Source organism: Pseudopodoces humilis, chromosome 15 (assembly GCF_049639895.1).
Source record: "Pseudopodoces humilis isolate 2021_Gansu_Grassland_sample_001 chromosome 15, ASM4963989v1, whole genome shotgun sequence".
Lineage (NCBI taxonomy): Eukaryota > Metazoa > Chordata > Aves > Passeriformes > Paridae > Pseudopodoces > Pseudopodoces humilis.
In genome coordinates this window covers 13,156,907-13,182,587 of record NC_142214.1, presented here as the reverse complement: position 1 = coordinate 13,182,587, position 25,681 = coordinate 13,156,907, and the positions used below count along the sequence as shown (strand labels likewise).

Below are 25,681 nucleotides of genomic sequence, written 5' to 3'. Positions count from 1 at the left end.
TTCATCCTGTACCCAGGCTTGACATGAGTTCTGTAAACCCTGTGGAATATCTGTAGTGAAACTTTTGCTGATGTTCTGGAAAACACTGGTTTTTTGACTCCTTTCTGGGAAAATGAGGGCATGAGAGATTTTTTATTTTCCAGTATCATTATATTCTTACTGAACCAAATTTAACTGTTCGCATTTTGGACTTTTGCCTATGTAATTGTATCAGAGTCCCTGAAGTGTTTTCAGGTGAAAGTAACTCTCCACTTCCACTGGGATTAGTAAACAGTTATGAATGAAAAAGGAGGTCCAGAACATATTTTCTTTTACTTTCTTTTCTCCTACTTGCATGCCCTATATCTCTCACAGTCCACATAGTCTTGATGAAGCCATGACATCTTGGGGCTCTTTCTTTGCCTGTCCGTTTTGTAAGGAATATTACTCCTCTTCCTAGCAGATTGTGAAAGCTGGATGAACAGTAATTCAGGTATCTCAGCCTTTTTCATTGCCCTTAGTCATGCTGCTTTCCTGTCCCTCATGGCACCATTTCTCTTCCAGCCTCATCTCCACTGTGTGTGCATACTGTGGCTGTACCTGCTTCATGTCAGGTTCAGATTGAGGCCACAGGAGAAAACAATGTGGGCTCTAAGGAATTCTGTGATCTAAATCTAGCCCATGGGTTTTTTTTGTTTGAAAAAATATGTTAAGGTCTTCAGAAGAAAAGCCAATCAATTGGAGCACAGCACTCTCTGTAAGACATACCAGGACTGTGTTGTAGCCTACAACTAGGCCACCACCTTGGACATAATTTGGATACAAATTACGTTTCTTTTTCCTAAGTATAGTGAAAAATGCTGTGCAGAAGCACAGGTGATTATCACCCTGCCACTGCCCTAACACCCAAGCCTTCATTTAGGTAACCTAGAATTGGTTCAGAGTGAGTTAAACACTAAATGGCCTTCATCAATGGAAACATTTTTGTGTGGTGACTATTTCATTAGTAGCTTCATCATTTCCATATGCAATTCAAAACAATTGTAAGAAAAAAAAACACCTCCTGTTCCCACCAACTAAGCAGGAAGAGCTGGGACTGGAGAGAGACTCATCCCTAGTATGTCAAGGCTGGGAGGTTAAGACAAGTTGGTAACTGTGGCAGGGTAGCATTTGCTCCTTCACAGTGGATGTCTGTGGTTGTAGTGACTGGTGCTGACACTAAGGTTTAGCCAACAAACTGTGCTGGTGAGGCACAAGAAGGAGCAGGAGCAGCTCCCAGGCTCAGCTGTGGTGGTTCAGCAGGGCTCTCCAGGCAGTCAGACAAGATTTTTAACACTAAAATGAGCTGTGGGCTCATATCTGACTGTATGCACTGCCTGATAGCTGCCTAGGAATTGGTTGCTTGCATGCAGCTCCTTTCCAGGAACACATTTTGACCAACACCAATAGGAAAAGAGCATTATTAAGTCTATTAAGCCTGAGTTGACAGCTCTTTTTCTAGAACAGTAACAGATGGCAAATGGTGGGGGTACAGCTGCTGGGACTGGTAGAGGATGGATGTTGGTTTGTCATTTCAGTGGATGCTGGCAATAGTTCATATTTATGTTTATACAGGGTCTTTCCTCTTTGAGAGCACTTTACAAACCAGGTGATAAATAATGGGCCTGGAGTTAGGGTGGGCTGGTAGAGTTCATCCCTGTGCCCATGTGGCCAGTGTGGGAGGGTAAATATAAGAGCATTGGCCTGTGCTTCCTACACAGCCTGGATGTGAATGAGGCAGCTGCTTTACACAATATAGTGCCTCTCAGCAGGGATTCTGGCAGAAAAGGAGGATAAACAGCTGGAATTCAGGGTGTCAGGTGCTAGTTTGGGTACCTGGACTGACCTCTGGCTGTGTGGAGTTTTGTGTAGACTCTTCCCAAAGATATCTGTGTCCCACAAGAAGCTGCCTTAGAGAGTAGGTAGCCACCAGCCATGCTGTCCTTGCAGAGTCAGACATGGCAGCTGGGGCTCTGCAGATCATCTGGCACTGGCAGAGGTGCTGAGGCTTCCTCTCACTCTGTGCAAGTTGAGGGGTGGCCCCAATGGCCTCTTGACTCTGACACCTGCTCTCCATCAGCCTTGCTGGGATGTGCTATGAAGGCAGACAGTGTCTCCAGGCCCATCTTTAGTCCAAGAATTTGGAATTGATACAAGAAGGAATCAAGATTTTATGTGGATTGGCTCACTATCTCACAGTGTTACTGCAGGTGATGAGTTTGGTGGATATAATACTGAAATGACAGAAATCTGGGGCTCATAACCAGAAAGGGCACTTTTTAGTACTTCTTTTGTATTTATTAAGAACTGGCTCAAGACCACCGCTTACTCGTCCTCCATTACTAGCAGATTCAGTTGCCATAATTGCATCCAGGAAAAACATCACACTAGCAAGAGCTAAGTTTAGAAATCCATAAGAATTACAACACTGGCTTTCTCTCATATGAAGGGTCAGAACTTCCAGGAAAACACAGGAAGAAGCCATTAAAAGACACTTAAATTAACATTAAATGGTATTTTAGAAACTTGAAAAATATTGAAGGTAGGTAAAAGGTCAACTTTATATAATTTTTCCTTTCTTTATACCATATTCAGATCACCTCTTCAGGAAGGAGTGCCCGAAGTGAGCAGGATGTGTTAGGATTAATGGGTTAACATTTGGAAACTTGCCAAACACAGTTTCCCTGGGATGGTGTAAAAATGTCTTTTTCTTTATAAAATATTTGAAATTCTGAAGATGAGAAAGTTGCTCTGCATTGGTACCAAAAGAGGGCTGGCCACTTTTTAAGGGTTCAGAGGAAGACGTAATTAAATAATTTTTATTCATTTGAGAGTGAATATCCAGCTACCATTTGTGTAACAGCGAGAAAAATCCTCCACTTTACATTGCTTCCCGTGTAATGGTAGTGATATAAGGAAAGATACCATGCTAACAGGGCTGTTCTCTAATTTCTAGCTCATTTCCAGACTTCTGAGCTCAGCTAAGGCTGTGAATCTGGCTGGTCTTATCCAAATGAAAGTTATGAATCTCTGGGGTGTGAACACAGCCAGCTATTTCCCTTTTCTGCATTCAGTTAGAGTAGCTGAAGGCATGGCTCAAGTATGGTTTTGGCAGTAAGACAATTAGAAAGTCATTACTTAAAAGTCTAAAATCCAGTAATCCAGTCCTTCACCTGGCAATGTAATGTGATAATGTAATGTAATCAATTCTTTAGCTATCAGCCAAGATAATATATGATGCATAACAAATGTAATTGAAGCTCTATGGGGCTGGTCCTTTCTTTTCTTCTCCAGTAACTACTGGAGGTTTTTCTCCTCCTTGTGCAAGCCTTTCTCAGAGGTCCAGAGGGAAGGGCAGCTTTCACAGCTCTGGTGATATACTGATGAGAAGGCTTTATGGAGCCAGTAATGCCAAAGCTACAACAAAGTGCCTGGTCAGAGGAAGGCAGGCAGGAGGAGGAGGAGGCGAGTTTGCTTTGTGGACTGCCTTGGCATTGCTCTGTGCATCTGCAGGGCTGGCACAAGGTAGAGAGCAGCTCTAAGTGCCCACAGTTTTCCCATAGGGAATGATACCAGCGAGCCAGATAATAGTTGATAGCACATAGCATACTGCTGTTTTCTGGCTTTATGGTTGTACTGAGAGATCTCAAAGGACTGTTTTCAGGAGTTAAGTTATTCTAGAGTTTCATGCATTTTTTTGGACTTTCATAATGTCCTTAAATCAGATATTTTTACATTCTAATTAATTCTAATGTAATTACATTACAATCTAATCTTGTATCCTAAGAATGCTGTGGGTTGACAATACCTCCTGCCCTTTTTGTTATTATCCTCTGTATCATTTTATACAGCACAGTTAGGATTTGAGAGCAGATGACAGCCCAACTGCACTGTCTGTTTAGCTGCAGGAAACCACACTTTATCCCCCTCCGAATGCTTATTCCTCTCTTTGAACATACTCCCGTGCCGCGGTGGTGTTGATGGCAGGGGTGCCATGACTACCCTGAAGAAGCTGTCCTGAAAAGGACTGCCCAGGGGCACATGCACGTCCTCTGCCCGGTGAGTGATTTCAGCTCAGCGACAGCGTGCAGGCGATGCGGAGAGAGAGACTAGAGAGCTGTATGGCATTCCACTGAGAAATAGCCTTTATTATAGCAGGGCCCTCAGTGAAGGGAGCCAGTGACAGCAGCTCCCTCAACTGGGGAAAAACCGAGGTATTTTTAGGGAAGGAGAGGGGCGGGGGAAACTTGGATACATGTATTGGGGTGGATTGATAGGGAGGGAAACCAATGGGGTGTAACAAATTAACATGTTCAACTCAAAGGCCTCTGGGAGTGACACTTTTACTCTTCATGAGATAAAGTGTCTTGCCTAGGGAGAAGCTCTCCAGGGGAGAGTCAGGATTTCAAGGCTGGCTGGTTCTTTGGCCTCTGCACTCCTGAAATACACAAATAAAATCTTCAATTAAAATTTATGGATTAATGAATTGAACGACAAATCTTTTTTTGTTTGTTTGTGATTGTTTGTTGGTTTTGGTTTTGCCTGGATCTCAGTGAGAATTTTGCTGATTTTCACTTGTGCTTCCCTGTCAAACACTTTCAGTTGTCAAAATGGGTAAGCATACACTGTTGTGTGGGCACATCAGCTATATCAGTGTTTATCAGAATGGTGGAAAGAGATGACAACAGTCTGGAATTCCTCCTGTGTCATTGTATGTGGTGTCCACACTGCCTTGGAAGCCAGGAGCTTGTAAGGACCAGTGCAATGGGTCACACTTGCCTACAGAGGGATGGTTCTTAATGTACATCAATGGGGTAAATATTGTCTACCCCAGGAATGACCTTTTAGATTTGTGACATAAGAAATGCTTGTCAGAGTGAAGGCTGCAGGCTCGTCATCTCCCAACACCACAGCATGGTCATCCACTTAATTACAGTAGTACATGATCAAAATGATTGCACATGCTCAATGGTATTTTTATGTCATAAAAAGAAGAAAATTGATTTGAAAGCATTTGCTATGAACTGCCACTTAGTCTGCAGAACTGAGCACACACTTCACATCTGCAGGCTGGAGGTTAGTGACATACAAGCAATCACACAGCAAATGGAAGGTAAAACTATCACCCTGAAAATTAAGCCTTCTGATAATGTTTTCATAGTTTTAGTTACTTTCCCATGAAAGTCCTATAAACATAAGTTGTTTATCACATTCCTTCTAAGAAACATCTTTTGATGGATGTTTCGCATGACCAGTGTGCTTGGGAAGGTAGTAACTTAATTATCTAACAATACCTGGTCATTGTTGAGAATCTATATATACTGGAGTCAGAGAATAAAAAGACGCTTTTTTGTTCAGACATTGAAAGTGTTTGTGTGAATCATTTTGTGTCCTTTAGCAAAAAAAAACAAATAGGAAAAAGAGGCTATTGCAGCTAATAAGGAGTCTTGTTGCATGCTTAATAAAGCTTTTCATGACTTCCCTTTTTTTTTTTTGCTTGGAGCAAACTGGACATTTTGTTTCTGTTTTGCAGTGAGCATAAGCTTTGGAAGGTTAAGCAGAGAGTATTAGATTGTGGTAAGTGGTCATCAGAGGCTTGCTTTACAGTCATGGCCTGTTAAATTGTTTATTGAACCTCATATTTATGTCTCTGAAGCTGATGTGTATCTTAAATCCCATTTATCTGGGAGACTTGAGTCTGTTGATTTTTTTCATAAAACCTGAATGAGCAAACATACAGTTTAAGACTCTCTTTATTATAAGCCATGGTTTATAGTGTAATTATTGTATCAAGAAGTCACTGCAAACATACCAGCTGCATCGATAAACTTTCAGCATTTTATTTAATATCTTCATTGATGATCTGGATGAGGGGATTGATTCCACTATCTGTAAATTTGCTGTTTACACCAAGCTGGGAGCATACCTCAATCTGTTGGAGGATAGGAGGACTCTGCAAAAGGACCTGGACAGGCTGGATAGATGGGCCAAGTCTAATAACATAAAGATAAATGAGTCCAAGTGCCAAGTCCTGCACTTTGGCCACAACAACCCCCTGCAGTGCTACAGACTAGGCACAGAGTGGCTGGACAATGCCCAGGTACTGCCCTGGGGGTACTAGACAACCGACTGAACATAAGCCAGCAGTGTGACCAGGTGGCCGAAAAAGCCAATGGCATCTTGGCCTGTATCAGGAATAGTGTGACCAGCAGGACCAGGGAGGTCATTCTTCCCCTGTATTCGGCACTGGTGAGGCTGTACCTTGAGTGCTGTGTCCAGTTCTGTGCCCCTCAGTTTAGAAAGGACATTGAGACACTTGAGGGCATCCAAAGAAGGGCAATGAGGCTGGTGAAGGTCTTGGAACATGAGCCCTGTGAGGAATGGCTGAGGGAGCTTGGGTTGTTTAGCCTGGAGAAAAGGAGACTCGGGTGACCTTATCACTCTCTACAGCTTCCTGAAAGGTGGTTTTACTATTGTGGGGGCCAGTCTCTTCTCCCAGGCAACAACTGAGAGCACAAAAGGACATAGTCTAAAGCCACACCAAGGGAAGTTTAGGTTAGACATTAGAAAGAAATTCTTCACTGAAAGAGTGACTGCAAGCTGGAATAGCTTGCCCAGGGAGGTGGTGGAGTCACTCTCCCTGGAGGTGTTTTAAAAAAGACTGGACATGGCACTCAGTGCCATGGTTTAGTTGACAAGGAGGTGTTAGGTCATAGGTTGGATTAGATGATATTAAAGGTCTTTTCCAACCTAGTTCATTCTGTGATTCTCTGATTCTGTAATTCTATTATTGTGTATCTCAGCACATTTTTATCAATACAAATTTTTAGACCTGCTTTTCTATAGCTTTCAGTTAATCTGGCAGAAGCTAGACTGACACCAGGGTCTGATCTCAATGCTGGGAAGAGGTTATAACAGCAAGGTGACTGGTCATGCTGTGAGCTTTATGGCACTCATCCATTGTGCTCATGGGTCAGCTTCTCACTTGCTGCCTTTGAAGCTGTTGTGTGTGGTTTTGTTTGCCTTAAAATGCTGTGCTAGCCACTGTGTATTTGGGAGCAACTTGAATCCCTGCACAGAGGGTGGGAGGAATCAGCAGCCTGGACAGCAGGCTTACTTGGAGCTAGACTGTTCCAGGTGAGCATAAGTTGATCCACATAACTATGTTTCTGCTTTGGTGCAAGTCCTGTCATTCAGGACAATTCAGTTTCAGCACTGGGTGCACAGGTAACAGTGCTAACTTCAGGTTGCATTGAGCATTTCTATCTTGTTCACCTGAAGGGAAGCAGTTCTATAGTTCTGTAATACTTCATCAAGGAATGTAAAAGAACTTCATATGTATAACAAAGAAACAAGAGCTTTGGGTATTTGGACATTTTTGAGACATTTTGGACATTGAGATGCACAAAAAGTGACAGCTTTCAGAAGAATATTTTATGTCCTTCTCCCCCCCCCCCCCAAACTTTTAACCCTGGTTCTTGGATCAGGATATGTAAACCACAGCCTGTAAAGGACAGCCCACAGCTGCTGTGTGGGAAAAGTAGGGAGAGTCTGAATCTGTGCAACTGGAGCTTGGACACCAGGGGATTTCCAACAGCCTGTTGAGACAGGCAGTGACAGTGACCCTGGTGTTTCTACAGTGATGTTCAGTTAATCTCTGTAGAGAGATACCTGTTTGGACGAAAGTCAGGTGCTGTTTGGGCAGCCTGCCAGTGAAGACTTTTATGTATGTGGTTTATTGAGTTGCAGAATTCATTGAGGTATTTCCATATTTCCTAGAACCAGGACTTGAAAATAAGTCCTCAGATAATCTGTGTTGTTGGATAATCCAGGCAGCATGAGAGGTAGGGCCAGAGAACTGCTGTAGTACAGGAGCAGACTGACAGAGAGGGCAGAAATCGATTTATTGGGAGCAGAGGGGGAACCCAAAGAAGTGCTAGGGCATGAGACGTTCTGGGATAAATTCCCTTTTGCATCAGTTGCACATGACTATAATCCTATAATCTGCTTTGCAGATGGGCTTCAGGTTGTTTGGAGCTGGGTTTTTTTCCCTAAATACAGTGTTTTGTACCTCTATGATCTGTAGCTTTGTGTTGGACTTCTGTAACGTAAAAGAATTTATAATTTCTCTGAAAATGTGGACAAGTCTGTATTACCAGTGTTACATTTGCCTTTCTCCACCATTCCTGCCTCTTCACGCATGACTCCATAACTGGGGGATGGAGCACAGTGGCACATGAGCCAGTTTATACTAAGTAGAAATTTAAAAAGGGATGGAAAATGTCAAAGCTAATAAGGAAATACAGTCACCTGACAACAAAGAGAAAAAGATACATCTGAAAACTGTGTTGCAGAAGCAGATAAATTTAAATTGGAGATAAAGCCCTGCTGGTATTATTTATGGGCCAGACTCCATTGTTTTGTAGTGGGAAAATGTGAAAAAAAAATAGTAATGAAGATCATTGGCAGGAGATTGTTCTTTACCTTTCCTAAAAGCCACATATTATATGGCTTCCCATTCTGCAGTGTCTTTGGGAAGGAGGGTCCAACCTCATCCTACAGAGGGAAGGACACAAGCTGTTGGTGCAGGGCTTAGCACACAGCAAACCAGGGACTGCACGGATAAAGCAATGTTTAACTCAAATTACTCCTATTTTAATAATTAGCCAATAGCCAGTTCCCACACTTTGAAGGGCATGTTCTGCTTTGGTGGCATGCAATGTGCCCCCTCTTTTCAGTACTCAGCCTTTAAAAATGCACTGATTTCCAGGACTGACCTGCAAGTGGCTGTTTTATGGGTCTGACTTGTCCCTTCATCCCACCAGAAGAAAAGGATGAAGTTGAGCACATTCCCACATAAACTGGGAGATGGGTTTGTTTCTGTGAAATACTACTGGGTGAACCTTTCTGGCTGTATTTCCAGGTACCCAGCACCCTGCCTAGGCCACAGGTCTACTGGTAGTTAGGAGAGGTGATACTGCACCATTAAAGGTACAGAGCAGGGGAGGGCAGGTTTGGTCCCTGAGTGTAGCAGATTATTCTTTTCTTAACAAAACTGTCTCATTTTCTCCCTGCAATGAAGTTGTGTCACAATAAGATACCCAGTACTGTGCTCTTGGATTGAGTCCAAACTACGAAGTTCATCTTGTGAATATTATTTCTGTAGATTTTTTTCCTTATATTTTTACTTCCTTTCAAATACTCAGTTTGGTTAAGAAAGACCAGCAGAAATGGCTTCCAACAGCAGACAGTGAAGTGAGACTAGTAATTTTCCCTATGATTTTTCTAAGCTTTGGATTAAATCCATGGATGTGGTGTTTTAAGTAGGGAATATTCAGCTTTTTTCTGCTCTGCCTGGTTCAGAACTGGATGTTGAATGTGTCTCTTTCATGCCCAGCAAAGGCAGAGACTTGCTTTCTGGCTGCCTGTTTATAAATGTGTATCCAAGTAGGACAGGTCTGGTGAAGAGGGAGAGTTGCGGTCCAGTTAGTGGAGTCTGTCTCCAGCATCCTCTGGAAGTCTCCTAAATTGGATTGCTGATAACTCTCCATCTCTGTTTCTCTCTCTTGAAAATTGTTTAAGAAAATATTTCCAAGAGGAAATTCTGGTGCTGGGGGCACATTTTCATTTTGTTGGAAGTGTGTATTTTTGATTGAGTGAATAAAAGTTTTGCTGCAGAAGAGCATTCCCTCTCTGGGGAATGTGCAGCATCACTAAGCCTGGCCACAGTTGGTTCTGCCCTTGACAATGGACATAAATGGAATTAATTATGTGGGGGACCAGGTTCAGTAACTGCATTTTAAAAGGCTCTCAGTAAGTTATTAAATCAGCAAGAAAGCAGCACTGAGGCCCAGCAGACACAGAAGCTGTGTTCTGTGGTAAACCTGTGTATATAAAATTTCTCTCTAAAAAGATTTTAGGACTTCACATGACCTCTGCTAATACTACTTATTTTTATGTGCCAGTCCGTGTCAGGTGCCTCAGCTCCACACTGCCAGGGGCTGTTCTCTAGTCTGGACTTATCGCATCTCGCCAGAGCTTATCTGGCTCTATCACTTGGGCCTGCGACAGGAGTGGGTCACACCCCAGGAGCAGGATGACCCAAGGTGTGACTAGAGCACTCGCTCTACGGCTTTTTGGCTGTCAGTCTGTGCTCTGAGGAGACAAGGATGAGAGGGAGGTCTTTTGCATGGGATAATAGAAGATTTATTGCTCTGGGGAATCTTGGGGGCAAAAGACAGAAAATGCAAGAGTGCAACAGCTGAAATAGGGAGGCGGTTCAAAGGGAGGGTACAAAGCATCAGCTAATCAGAGATTTCCTGGGGAGGGTAACAGGCAGGGTTCATAAAATCATCATCCAATGAGGGAGGTGGGGGGGGAAAGTTGGGTCACATGGACTAATCAAGCGTCGAAGTTTAGGGGATCTCCGAAGAGGAATTCCAAGCATGCGGTGGGCTTAAGACAGATTGACAGGAGACTCAGGGTAGATTGACATCATGGGGTGGAAGGGTCTCATTTGGACCAAACCATCGACTTAGGTAACAACAGAACATACCATTAACAAGAAACACACTGCAACATGGACTGCTTTCCAATCAGCATGAAGTGGCCTAATATTAACTGTTGACTTGTCCTGATAGTTTTTGTTGTCACAAACATAGCCATGACCCAACTGCAATGGCAATTCAGCCATACTTTCCAACAGCCCTTTGGTATCTTTTCCAAGTGCTCAAGCCCGTGACCTGGTAGAATCCAGATGTAAGAGAGTCCTTTCAGGGATACTACACAATAATACCTCTTTTTAGTAATCTTTAAAATATATATTTACTCCACTAGACAGCAGGATATGAGGGTTTGAAGAGAAGGTGCAGGTGTGATCAGTTGGATGGGATGTTGCCTGTATCACACAGGGGCACAGATGTTCACATCTTAAATGTGTTACATAAAACTTATTTTCTATATATTCTCTCTCTTTGTATATACAGATCTGCTGTCTAGTAGTATTTTCCTTCCCTCTACTGTAGATATACCTGAAAGTAGCAGAGTTAAGAAAACAAGCTACTTTTTCTAGTGAGCTCCTGCTGAAATGACAATGTGTCATCATCAAAATGCTTAGTATTGACAGATGTCCTTTTCAACATTATAGCTAGTAATGTAGTTACACCAGCTCCCACAAGACCTTGAGGTCCTTTTGTTAATGCAATCCTCTATGCTGACTAGCAAACTGAACAGGAAGGCTTTTTGCTTCCCTAAAAATACACCAGACTCATGAAATGAGCAGCAAGGACTTTCAGATCACTGGTCACCCGAGTCATTGGAGGCTGCTCCTCAAGGTGGAGCTGGCAGGTGTTGTCCCCCACAATGCAGTATTTTCAATCCAATAAGGCTTACATTATATTATACTTGCAGAGACTCTCTCTCTCTCTGTTGTGGAGCCTAAATGAACAACCTGCAGCGTGTACTCTGCAGAGATGGCTAACTGGAGCTTATTAATCACATTCTCTGCCCAGGACCAGACAGTGAAGAAGTGACTGACCTTCCACATAGAACTGGACAACTTTAACATTAAAAGAACAGGAAAATATATGAAATAAGCACATCAAGCTGGCTGCACCATGGTTCCTTGAAGAACACACAATCATTAGCATGAACAGTGCAGAAATTTTGGTGAACGCATACCTATTTACATGCAAAAGAACAAAAGAGACCTTTCTTGTGCAACTGCTGTCAGTGAAATGAATGAACCACTGAAAACATAACCTGCCTCTCATACTCCTTTGAGTCTTGATGGTCAGAGAGAGTCAGGCTGGCTGATTAACAAGGAGAACAAAATCCTTCTCTCCTACACAACTGAGAGGACCACAAGTACCTGACTTAGCTATAGCCAAGTTAAGGGTAACACTTCTAGTGTAGACTGTTCCTAAAAAGGAATATGCAGGTCAATCATGCCTAGTTACCCTCCATTGCTGTCACTAGTAGAGCAAAGTCTTATTTTCTAGGGTTTCAAATTCCAAGTGGAGAGTAGAGTGAAGCCCATCAGGAGACTTAGATCTAAAGAGGAGTTTTGAGTTACAAGTTGTCCATCTGGACCTACGCTAACCTCTCATGGTCTCTTCTTTTTTGTAGGCAACATCTTTGTTGTCAGCTTGTCTGTTGCAGACCTTGTGGTTGCAGTTTATCCATACCCTCTGATCTTAAGTGCCATCTTCCACAATGGATGGACCATGGGAAATGTCCACTGCCAGATAAGTGGGTTCCTGATGGGCTTAAGTGTCATTGGGTCCATTTTCAACATCACAGCAATTGCAATCAACCGCTACTGCTACATCTGCCACAGCCTTCGGTACGATAAGCTCTTCAACTTGAAGAACACCTGCTGCTATCTTTGCCTGACCTGGATACTCACAGTGGTAGCAATTGTGCCAAACTTCTTTGTTGGCTCCTTGCAGTATGACCCCCGGATTTACTCCTGCACCTTTGCCCAGACAGTGAGCACATCTTACACCATCACGGTGGTGGTGGTTCACTTCATCGTCCCACTCTCCGTTGTGACATTTTGCTACCTACGGATCTGGATTTTGGTGATTCAAGTCAAACACCGGGTGAGACAAGACTGCAAGCAGAAACTCAAGGCAGCTGACATCCGAAACTTCCTGACGATGTTTGTGGTTTTTGTCCTCTTTGCTGTGTGCTGGGGACCATTAAACTTTATTGGCCTTGCTGTTTCAATTAATCCTTCAAAAGTGCAGCCACACATTCCAGAATGGCTTTTTGTCCTGAGCTATTTTATGGCCTATTTTAACAGCTGCCTCAATGCTGTGATCTATGGGCTTCTTAACCAGAATTTTCGGAAGGAATACAAAAGGATATTGCTGACACTGTGGACTCCCAGGCTGCTGTTCATTGATGTGTCCAAGGGCGGGACAGAAGGGATGAAAAGCAAGCATTCTCCAGCCATAACAACCAACAACAACCATGCTGAAATACACCTATGATTTAGGACAGTACTATTTATTCTGGATTACAGTTGTATATATAATATATAAGAACTTTCTACCTGCATTGCACATCTGGTGTTACCCTCATGCAAGAAAGGAGTCTGCAACCTTTCATACTTAGCTTATCACTGTGACATCAAGGCTTTGAGTAAGGATTTTCAGAATGGAAATGACTGATTCTTTTTTTTTTTTAATTTTTTATGTGTCGTCTTTCACTGTGTGCCTAGTTAATCAGTTTGGTTGCTTTTACCACAAGCATGCCCATACTTGAAAAGGGAAGTGTTCAGAGTGCATGGAGAAATGCAGTTATGCTTGAAATGCAACCTTCAAGAGACAGCAAAATTGTCATTTATTACACACAAACCTTTCTCTCCTCCCTCTGAATTCTATTTTTCTAGCATTAAATTAACCCAAACTGTATCAAAGTGTAAACTGCATGACTATTTACATTTTAGATAGGTAACCATATTAGCCAGCAGGTGTAGTATGTATGGGCATGGTATGTGTTTTCCTTTTTCTTTCCTATTAAGGTTTAGAAGCTAGCCTGGGCTAGATGTGAGGCAGGCAGAAGCCAGACCGGCGTGTGTCTGATACATTCTTTTTAATTGAGTATCTACAGACATCAAGTACCCTTGCGCTCTCCTTTCCCAGGCCATGAGTAAGTATATGACATATGACATAATCTAATTGCAGTAAGATACTTGGAGCCTGATTCTAATTTAGACAGTATCCTGGTATGGCCAGCAGTCATTCCTAACATCTTTCCGAAGTCACTGCTACATGAACATCACAACAAAAAATATGAACATAGCAGAGTCCCATCTGTGTAACACAGATTGTGACTTTTACTCTGGAATGTTAACTTTCCAGTAACATTTACACTTGCAGACAAAAGCAGAAGGGGAAGGCAATGTTTGTTCCAAAAATCTCTCCTTTTGCTCATCAGAGAACATGAATTTGCTGACAGGAGAAAAAGTGGAGATTTTTTTCCCATTTTATTCACGTACAGAACTGTAATTAACTCATGGAGTGGGGAGACAAAAGCTACTTAACAATAATTATGCATCAGTTCTGTTAAAGCCTGGACTGTGCTGTTATCTTTGGAAACAATGTCATGAAGTTCTGGGGAGGCCAGTATCACATTAGATGTAAGCACATGGGCAAAGATAAGGCTGTTTCTTTAATGGAGTATGAAAGGGGAAGTGTGTGTGATGGCAGTTGTCTGTAGATATAACTTCGTTTACTTCGTTTCCTTAGCTTCATTGTGAATTCATCTGTTTATGGCTTTAAATATGTGGATCCTACTTTGAAACAATCCCATAAAATCAACAGGTAAGACTCCCCTGGTACAACTCTACCTTGAGGTTAACACACCTACCTTGATGCCGGCATGCTGAGTGGCACAGAAGGGAGAGGGGCAGGTCTGAGCCCTGGAGGTCTAATGAGGACAGCAGACAGCCCTGCCCCTGGTCAAAGGCTGTGGTCTTCTCTCTTTGGTTCTGGTCAAAGCAGGACTAGTTCCCAGCACTGAGCCCTGAAAGACTGAGACCAGACTTTGTAGGCACCTGGAGATAGAGGTTTGTAGGATTTCCCCAAAGCCTTAGCAGGCTGTATGCCTAGTCCTTAGTGAAGATAGTAAGCCTTTTGTGCATGGCTTTCTGAAACCAACTTGCTGCTGAATGCCCCTTCTGCTGATTTTTTTGGGAAAGAGGAATTGAGAGAAATTAAGTCTCTTTCTGAAGTGGGCCAAGGAACCCTGCATGCTGCATTTCCTCCATGAGGACTGAGTGTCTCTGCTGCTGCTTCTGCCATGTGGTGAAGGTCACTGTGGTAGCAAGGGGCCCCTGCATTTTCAGGGTGCCCTGGCACTTAGGAAGTTTCAAACTTGAACATCTCAGCCACTTCAGATGAATGTTGTTTTAAAATATGCTGCAGCAAGCCTCCCATAATAGGAATCAAACTGAGTTCTGTTTTGGCCTCTTAATCTGCCTCAGCATGGCCAAATAAAGGTATTTTGACCCTCAGAAATAACTGTTGTCTCTTCACCTTCCAGAAAAAACATCCTGGTTGAATTCACACCATTCCATGCAAGCAAAATCATTTTGAGTTAAATGTGGATAAGAAAAGCACTGTGGGCACATAACTGCAGGGACTGTTTGTCCCATCACACCAGGGAGATGTCCTGTGTTCCATGACTAGAATAATGTTCCATGACTTCAGAATAATTTGCAATTAGCCATAACAGTGTTAGTTAGAATCACATTAGCAAATAATTTGAAGCATATAATGCCAAGTGAAATATATTGCTTTAAGACAGTTGTGAATAATCTTGTGCAAATTTGCCAAATATCTCAAATACCCCAAAACTGGGGTTTCATCTTATGGATTCTTGTCTTTTTAACTGAATGTTCAGTAAAGGTAATGGGTTTTTTTTATTATTTTATCCTTTAAGCTTGTATTTGCATTATTTCTTAATCAGGCTCCAAAGTTAACAGCCAGCAAGTATTTAAACCAAACTAAGTCCAAAGATCCTGAACAGGTAAGTTGTGAGAGTCCCTTCTACATCCTGTCAGGAATGGGAGCAGCAGGACCATGATAGGGCATCTCCCCAGGACTCACAGAGTCACCACTCAACCAAACTATGCAAAATGATCTGCTCGTCCTCTGCCACGGGGTCTGAGCCCAGCTCCTGCCCAGATCTCTGCAGGGGACAAGCAAAGTACCTGCTGTGCTGGAGTGGGTGTCAGCAGCCCCCTGCAGTCTGGATCCCGCAGGCTAGGGATGGCTCTGTGGTGGGCACGGGGTGGCTCTGGCAGCACAGGGAGCACAGCCCTGGCACAACCTGTTCAGTAGGGGTCTGAATGTCCCAGGGAGGTGTCCAGGGCTGGGCTGATTCAGCCACTGTGGTTGAAGGCTTGAGCCCAGTCCTGCTGGAGCTGAGGTTTGCAATATGAACCATGGAAAGCTGGGAATGTGACCTCAAACAGGAACCTCTGTGCTGTTTGTTAGCACTTTGAATGAGGCAGCACTAAGGATAGGATAGAGTTTTATATGGTCTGATTTTAAAACTACCCAAGCAGCACCTTATTTTTATGTTAGGAAATGGTTAACAGGGTACAGAGAGTTTATTTTCGTTAGCATTTGTTTACAGAAAAAGGGAAGTGTGTTTTAGTTGAGAATTCTGAGCAGTGTCACAATTTCTCTATGGGAATTTAGCTTTAATCCAAATTTGAGATTTCAGTGAAACCCCACAGTTTAAATCACATTCTGCCAATTCCACCTGTTGCATATTTGGCCTTAAGTCTCATTGAGCTCTCACATAAACTAGTTTCAAATCACTTGCTCTGGGTTTGATATGGTGAGTCAAATACCTATTCTAGTCCCAAGCTCTAAAATTGTTGTCGTGGAAACTTATGGAGAGGCAGTATTGCTGTGAAGGAAAATTAATCTCTTGCCACAAAGAAGTATTTTTGGATGTTGCTAATGAATGTTTTTTCATCAATTTAAGAAGAATGTAACCAATATATATATATATACATACATGTGTACTGCATATGCTGTTTCCATTTTAATGTTTAATTAACAATCCTTCAGTATACTTTCCTACTGCCATTTTTGTTCATAAAATAGATTAATTCCCTTTACCTGTTAAAAATGTAATAAATCTGTCATAGGGCTACTTACTGATTTTTTTTTTCTCCACTAGCAGTTACTTTTTAATACATATTTGGAACATCAGCTTGAGTTTTGTTGACTCCGAGGAAGCAGATTGAATTGACAAACATACTTGAATTTGTTGCAGTGAGGGTGGCTGTGACAAACATTTAGGTCCCCTGACTTCAGGGCAGAGGGTGGCGAGAAAATAATTATGAGTGTGAACAATGGAGTGCCTGAAAAAGAAAATTACTTTAATGAGAAATAAAAATAGGGGCAATGCCCAGAAACCATGCACAGTATATGGACAAGCTCTAAAAGCCAGAAACAAGGGAGAAGTAACAATATATAGTCCTGGGGGTGGAGCATTCTAGAAACAATACCATATATGGAACACAAGTCACAAATAGGGGAGTAGAACTTGGACTAGCATAACAGCTCCAAAAGGCTCTTGGGAGGAGATTTCAGCTTGCCCTGAGTTAGATGAATGTTTCCCAGGGCTTAAAACTGAGGCTTATCTTTTTAGGGATGAAATCTGCCTGACCCTGTGTCTTAATCAGGCTGACTCCCATAGAGTTCACACATATCTCAGCAGCCCAGCTTGGACCTGGAGGTGCATGACCCTGGGTATCTGAGACATCTCCTTGGATCCACATGTCTTCTTACACTTGTCTGTGAGTCAGCTGCTTGATGCATTTTGGCTTTTCTCATCAGGGAAGAGCTTTCTCCATACAGCCATTGCTCTTCTCACTGTATGTCCCTTCAAGACTCTTTGTCTTTCTTGTCCCTATCTGTGCCTATTCATATGTCTATCCGTGCGGTGCTGTGGAAGCAGAGTTTTCTTGCTCTTTCCTGGGAAGGACAGCCCAGCTGATCTATGAAGGGGATGGTGTGGGAGCCAGGGTGGTTGCAAAGTCAGGGCACAAGGTGGTGCTGAGTTGTAGGGAAGGGATGGGACAGAGAGGGTCACCTTGGGCTGGGGGCACAGTAAGGGCTGACACACACTCGGTGTCCATCACAGAGCTTTGTGAGGATGCTGTATCCAAGATGTTCTATTTGTGTTATTTTCCCTCTGTCTGTTTTGGGGCAGGTTTTGCTGTACTCATTCAGTTCTTCAGCCAATAGGTTCTGTCCACAGGTTGCACTGATTGTATTCCCATGCTGACTTGACTGGAGCTGTTCTGGGGGAGTCTCTGTGCTGGTTGTAAAGCAGGGAATATGGGAGTATGGAGGCATCCAATTGTAACTGCAACTTGAGCTCCTGTTTCCTAACCAGATATCATATATAGCCATGGTGTTAAGGTACTAGAGGCTGAGTTTATCCAGTAAAACAAAGAACATCCATTAAACCAAAGAATTGCTGAAAAACCATGAAGCAGAAGTGTTGAATGAACAAAGGCCATTCAAAGATATCCCCAGGCAGTATTGTTACCTTTTTCCCTTATATTTTCCAACAGGCACTGGACTGTTGCTTCTACAGCCTGCTGCTTCTACAGTGAAACCTGCAATGCTTGGTGATGTGACACACTGAAAGAAGTGTTTATGATAGTGGCAAATCTCAAAATGTCTCTCTGAGCGGAGCTGACAGAAAACCCTTTCATAGACTTGCACCTGCTGTTTCTTCCATGTGGAACAGAATGAACTGAACTGTCAGAAGTGAGGTAGTGTTATTTATTTACTTACTTGTCACAAAGTATAGTAACTGGTAGATAAGACAGAGATATAAAACACAAGAGGTGTGACAATTTGGTACCAGGATAAAATCTCACTCATAGTGATTACTTAGAAATCAGTATTTTTCCTAATGTATTTACCTCCAAGCTTATAATTTATAACATGAAAACAGTCAGTAAAGAGCTACTGCACATGTATTTAGAATTTTATTGAAAATTATAATTCACTGGATCTAATGCGATATTTCTTACCACAAAAACCCTGAGATAAGAAATGCAGAATAGGTTCTCATCAGAACTCTGTGATGGGATAGGCAAATTTTTTTAATTAGTGATAAGAACCATAAAATTCATATCACACATGAACTACACTTGTGAATGGAAGCTCCATAATATTGTTAACTGAATTTTCATTTTCTAGTGCTTGTTTATAATATTCATTAGTCATGGACTATAAGTACTGTACAGCACAGATAGAATTTACAGTACAGGGTTGGTTTCCAGAGCAAACAAGGTGGGTCTGAGCCACTAACTGAAATATGTTTCTATGTTTTCTTCCAAGCATGGTCTCCTGATAAGGTTTTTAACTCAAATGATTTCTTCTAAGAGACCAGGGAAACTTTATTGTCTTTTAACTTAGGTGCAATGTCTGTACAGTCATGGCTTGCTTAGATTACCTTTTAAATAGTTTTGAGCCATTGAACCACTTTATAAGTCTTTCCAGTTGAAGCAAATAATTTATTTTGTATGTGGACTATTTTATACATAGCACATTTAATAAACTGTTATGTCCTTCCTTTATCATTGTGCTTCTCCTGCAAGCAAAATCTCTGAATTTTTCTGGAAATAGGATGCAAAATTTTTTTCTCAACTGTAAGCAGGTTGGTTTGCCTCAAGGTAGGTTTCCACTGGTTTTGATAAGTGTGTAGGATAGAGGTTTAATGAGGCATCAAAATACAACCATCTCCTGGGTGAAAAGTGACAGCTGTTTTGCAATTAAAAAAAACAACTGGGTGGGTGTGGAAAAAGCTCCAGAACAATATGCAGGAAGTAATTGTAATAGACATTTCTGGTTGAAATGAGAGGAATGTTTGAAGGAATTGTTCTTTAATTGGGACCTGGCCAGAACAATGAAGTTAAGAAAACCCTTAATATAAAAAATGACCTAAGGATTTTTATGGCACAGGGACACACAGGTGGCAGGGAATGGATGTCTGGATGCAGAGAAGCAGGCAATACAGTAAGGAAAACTAAAGAAACCTAGAGAAAACCACAGCACACTTCAGAAACTATTAAATGAACACATGTATTGGTGGTTTAGTAAGATTTTGCTTTTTGGTCTTTTTTCTTTCCTTCCCCAGCTGTGATTTAGTTGTAAATAAAATTAAGTGGTTAATTTTAAGTGCTCCCAAAGGACAATTTTCTTTTGGTTTCTGTCTGGCTCTAGAGAGCCCCAAGCTGTAGGAATGGCAACCTGGGCATAGCTTGGCCAGGCACGGATAGGATGGGACTGATGAGCTGCCACTGGGCAGGGGGGAGCCCCAAGGGCTTAAATCCCCCTGGGGAGAGGCTCTGCTTTCCCAGGCAGTGTACGGCTGGCAGAGGAGGACGCTGTTGTGCTGTGGCTGCTGTGCCAGCCCTGGAGGCACTACAGGGTTCCAGCACCCAGAGGTGGTACAAAACTGGTACCACATCCAGTTCCAGTGGAGATTGGTGAGACTAAACCAGAAGAAACACCTCACTGAGGTAGGAGGGAGCAGTTCTGCCCCAGGAGCAGGGGTGTTGAGGGAGGGAGGATTGCCTCCTTGGCACAATGCTCTTTATGGGAAAGTCAAAAGATGTTCCAGAAAGCAAACGACTTCTGTGGGAAATGGAGCTGCTCTGTCTTGGTAGTCTGTGGCTTTCCCTGCCCTGATGATGGTGATGGAGGAATTAAAGTGGTGACAAAGAATGTTTTTCACACACAGGGCCTGTCCTTCCTGCCTTGCATTGGCTATGCCCCTCCCAGCCCACCTGTCCCCACAGAGCTGCTGTGCTCCTGACTGAGCTGATGACACCAAGCCCCAGTACACCTAGCCCTGCCTGGGGGGTGTGAGAAACTAAGCATTTAGGCAATGACACAGGTTAAACCCGGCCTGGGTTAGTCAGAACAAAGCCGTGCATGAAAGTGCTAGCAGGGCCTTTGTCTGCAAACTTTGAGGGCAATTGATTCCACATAAGACTCTCCTGATGTCTCCTACTCCCTCCTTCCCAGGCTCATCCCTTTCCTGCAGGCCACCACTGAAAAAGAGGAATAGACAGGTGAAGGAAAAAGAGCTGAACTTTGACTTGAAGCTCTTTGGATTCTAGGCTAGATCTTATGTTGCATTCCTCATTGTATAGTAATGTGTATAGGTATGATTATTTATTTATTGACACAGCCTGGGTTTTCCTAGAGAAATCAAGACCAGTCATACATTTCAAATTATTTGCTACAGAAAATTCTGGGTTTCTTCCTCCTGGGTACTTCAGAGCAGTCGGAAAATGCAGCAGGTGCTGCACATGTTTTTCTGCCCTTGGGAAAACTTGTCAAAGTTACGAGTTTATCTTTTTTCTTTTTTCCTTTTTATCTTTTTTATTTTGCTGCCTGAAGCTACTCTGTTACATACAAGCACATGCAGGGCAGTTAGAGGTGAAGTCTTACATAGACCTGAACAACTGAAAATCAATAACTTACAAGCAACAATGAAAAATGTGGGGTTTTGTACATGTGGAAGAAGGCTGGTATTTTTATCTTTACTGAGGCAATGCCATGGAATTATTTGGGTTGGATAGGGACTATAAAGCTCATTTAATCTTAATTCCCCTGCCATGGGCAGGGACACCTTCCACTGGACCAGGTTACTCAAAGCCCCATTCAACCTGTCCTTGAACACTTCCAAGGACAGGGCAACCACAACCTCTCTGGATAACCTGTGACAGGTCCTCATGACCCTCAAAGGGAAGATTTTCTTCCTTATATCTAATCCAAACCTGTCCTCTATCCGTTTGAAGCCATTATTCCTTGTCCTGTCATTCTGTGTCCTTGTAAAATCCATCTCCAGCTCTCTTCCAGCTCCTTTAGGTACTGGAAAGTTCTATAAGGAGCACTTACAGGAGACTCTGAGAATCTCTCTTACAGGAGACTGTATTCCCATCAAGGAATGCAGGGGTTTGCACTTTGTGTATCAGTGAATGAAAAATGTAGAATGAGCTTTGCTTTAGTTGCCATGCACAAGCTTTTCCTTTTTCAACAGGAAATGGTTTGCTTTTTCAAAGAGAAAAGCTTTGCTTTTTCAACAGGAAATGGAAGCCTCTGTTTTTGCCATGTTCATAGGACTGCACACAAAAATAATTAGGAGGTTGGTAATACAGACACTGAAGGATTTCTCTGCTCAGCATATTTTAAAAAGTGTAGTTTGTAGATGAAAAGCAAAGCCAGTCCTGCTGGCTGGTCTGACTGAGTCCTTCTCTGCAGTGGGAATCGACACCACACAGTGCCTTTGTAAGAGCTCAGAAGTGGGGATGCTTCTCCCCTCCTGATCCCATCTAAAGGCTGGAGAGATTTGACCAAGTTTTATTCCAAGAAGGAAATAAAGACTTTGTTTTTAACAGTGGGTCCTTGAGCTGACAGAATGTGTCATTTGAGATGCCACACCTTTCCCTCACTTTGTTTTCTGATGCTGAAATTTTGGAAAACAATGCATAGTCTTTACTGCTCCCACCCCAAGAGGCAGCATCTTGAGGATGCTTGGAGCTGGTTGCTTGCCTTAGAGTCTGTTTGTGGGTATTTTTTAAGGAATTGCTCATACATATAAGTGATCCCTTCAAAGGGACACGGAGCTGGGCTGGAACAGCATAGCTGGGATGGTAATTGCACAATCTCTCCATCTTCATGCTTTGTGAAATATGGTAATTGGGCTTTTGTGCAAGGAACAAATTGCACCTCTCTAACTTCACTGTCCCCTGGGGCTGCAGTAGAGGGTACCTATTACAGCCTGAGATGGATGTGGGATGGCCTCTTTGGAGCAATTTCTGTAGGTCTTCTCAGTTCTGAATGTCAGTCTCTTGATTTGTTCATAACTCAGACTTTTAGTTGTGCAGTTATATATGAAATTTATCTTTGAGCCTTTGAAGTAAAATGAATCCTGAACAACTGTTGAATTCAGAGCTTTCAGCTGAGAGTTATGTCTCAGTGTTTAACAAAACCAATATTAGCTGTTAAACATCTCACCTGCTAATTAAATGGACTATTTCTATGTTATGTGTAAATCCATCCATATCTTCACTTTGCAGCCAAATAGAATTTCATTAGGGCACTTCAGTAAATGTAAAGGGACAGAAACAGCATTTTGGGGTATTTTGGGTTTAGTGAATTATGTCACTCTTGTAGTTATTACTAAATACCTTAATGATATGTCTGGTTGAATTTATTCTAGTTTTGGCAGGGCCATTGGGATGATAAAGAGTTTGGCAAGGAAGAGTAAATTACAGCTGAGTTCAGAAGTGGTGCTTGAAACTTTCAAGTCCATAGTTCCTGTAAGTTTTTACAAGGATGTGTAAAAAGAGCTAGATAACTTTGTATACAAGTCTATTTGTCAGACTGTGTATCAAACACTGACTTAAGCTGTAGTTCCTTTACATGATCAATGTGGAAAGACCCCTGTTTCCCAGCCTCTGTTCTCATATTTTTAGTTAGCAGCTAGCATTGACTTTGGTTTCCTAGGTTTGTGTCAACTTGTAGAGCAGATGCTACATAGTGGTTGAATCAGGAGACTGAGTGGAAGTGACAAGTCAAAACATCTTGCCTCTGTTCTTGCCACTTTCTACTTGTTCTGCAACCTTGAACTAAAGCATGTTTTACGTTTGGTTCTGAGATGTAGATAATTACACTGCAAAACACTGAGGTTGAGACAATTAAGTTATCTAAGGGAATTACACAATGATTAAGCCTTAACTTGCTTTGTGATTTCTTTGTTTCTCATTAATCCTGCTGAAGCAGGACCTTTGAAGTGAAAATCAAAAGTAAATATTATTTTTAAAAATGTAGATGACTGAATAAATCAGCTATGATAAGGCTTTGCAGAGCCCATGGTTTTATATTGGCCTGGGGCAAAACCCAGGGCCCAGGTTCTGTGTAACAGTCCTGTGTCACACTGCTGCAGTGCCTTGATTTATTTTTTTTTTCTGTAACAGAGCAACAGTTGTGAGAACAGTCAAAAGCAGTGGGGGAAAGATCAGATCTGCAGGCCATGTTTGATTTGTTTAGATGTGCAATTATCTGTAACACATTAGAGTCCAGTCAAGCTCATTTATAATTTCCCTTGTGGTACTTGTGGAATTGTTTCAATGCAGAAGTAGGACTGATTTAGTTTATTTGGAATTCATACTAATGTCTACTGTCTAATTCTACTGTCTGCAGGTGTTGTGATAACTGAAATGAGCCAGTTTTCTTGGTGAAAATGATTACTGACAATGAAACATTAGATTTTCTGTAATACACTTGGGCAATACTAATTCTCCCTCCAGTGTTGGGTCATGCATATGTATTTGTGGACTAAACTCCTCCTGTAAGTGTATTAGAGAGGAAACAGTAGGACTGATTATTTTTCTTTGTTTCCCAGCAAAGTGAACAAGACTAATTTCACTGAAAGCTGTAGTTATGCTAATGTAACATTAGTGTAGGAGGAGAACTGGGCCAAATCCAGAGTGATTTGGTTTTATCAGTTAGAAATTAGGACTGTTGGAGGTTTAAGAGGCAATAAAAAGTGAAAGTGAGAAATTATTTAATGACAGAAGTATAAATAGATCTTTGAAAAAATTTGAGCTTGCTCCAGCAGTTCATGTGTAGGCAAAACTAACAGTATCCATGATGTTTGCAGGGTGGGAAAAGGTACCATGTTCAGCTGACATGGGACTAGGGGTTTAGTGTGAGTTGGCAGGCAAAAGCCACTTTAAAAAGCAATGTGGGAATTATAGTCTGTGAGGCTGGGAGTCACTCTGTCCCACTATACCAATTCCTTGTGGTATCAAAAAATTACTTCTGTGCTCTACAAAACTGCATTGTGTCTGTATTGAATATTCTTAAATGCAGTGGAAGACTGTATTTGGAGAGAGAAATTAGAGATACTACATTAATATATATATATATACACACATGTATATATATATATATACACAGACACATACAAACATGCGCAGAGTGCTAGAGTCTCAATTTGAGGAAAAATAGCAGTGGCTGTGTGCACTAGTGAGAGGTATATTCATGTAGAAAATGTCAATTTTAAGCTACAGTGAAAGCCTATCAAAACTGAGGCATAATAGCTTATTTTCTCAACAAGAATATCTCATCACTTAGATTAGAACCATTTAGCTTGGAAAAGACCTTTAAGAGCACCAAATCCAACCAAGCTCTGCCAAGTCCAGAAGTAATCCATGTCCCCAAGTACCCCATCTGTGTGTCTTTTAAATCCCTCCAGGAATGGTGACTCCACCACTTCCCTGTTCCAGTGCTTGACAGTCCTTCCAGTGAAGGAATTTCTCATATCTAATCTAAACATCCCCTGGAGCATCTTGAGGCCATTTCCTCTTCTGGAAATGTTTGTTGTTGGGTTGTTGCTCTTCTGTTGCTTGTTACCTGGGAAAAGAGACTGATACCCATCTGGCTACAACCTCCTTTCAGGCAGTTGTAGAGAGTGATAAGGTCCCCCTTAAGCCTCTTTTTCTCCAGGCCAAACACCCTCAGCTGCTCCTCACCAGCCTTGTGCTCCAGACTCTTCCCCATATCCTTTCCCTTCTCTGGACACATTCCAGCCCTGCAATGTCCTTCTTGTCATGAGGGGCCCAGAACTGAGCACAGGATTCAAGGTGTGGTCTGACCAGTGCCCAGCATGGGTGGATGGTCACTGCCCTGGTCCTGCTGCCACTCTATTGCTGGTACAGGCCAGGTGCCATTGGCCTTTTTGGCCTCCTGTGCACATCTGACTCCTGTTCAGCTGTTCTCTACCAGCACCCGCAGGTCCCTTCCCTCTGGGCACCTTCCAGTCCCTCTGCCCTGACCCTGGAGGCACTGCAGGGGGTTGTTGTGTGTGTATGATCCGACCCTTTGCCTTGTTGAGCCTTACACAATTGGTCTTGGCCCATCAATCCAGCCTGTCAAGATGCCTCTGAAGAGCCTTCCTGCCCTCCCAGCCAGCTTACATGCAAACTGTCTGAGTGTGGTCTTGATCCCCTCTTCCAGGTAATTGATAAAGATAATAAACAGGATTTGTCCAAACAGAATTTGTCACAATTATCTGTAAAATTGCATCCACTGCTTTG

General features: G+C 42.4%; 1 protein-coding gene across 6 annotated transcripts in view; it reads left to right on the top strand.

Moving 5' to 3' along the window:
• GPR50 (G protein-coupled receptor 50) overlaps positions 1-25,681 on the top strand; it is a 67,185-nt gene that overhangs the window by 28,157 nt on the left and 13,347 nt on the right. For 4 of the 6 annotated variants that reach the window (XM_088062791.1, XM_088062792.1, XM_014260939.2 and 1 more), the window contains exons 3-4: positions 12,145-14,348; positions 18,128-18,331. In XM_088062791.1, coding sequence (XP_087918917.1) covers positions 12,145-13,013 — 869 coding nt within the window. In that variant the 3' untranslated portion in view covers positions 13,014-14,348; positions 18,128-18,331. Of the gene's footprint in view, positions 1-12,144; positions 15,232-18,127; positions 18,332-25,681 lie in introns of those variants that run through there. The other 2 variants (XM_088062793.1, XM_088062789.1) reach the window with 2 other exon arrangements.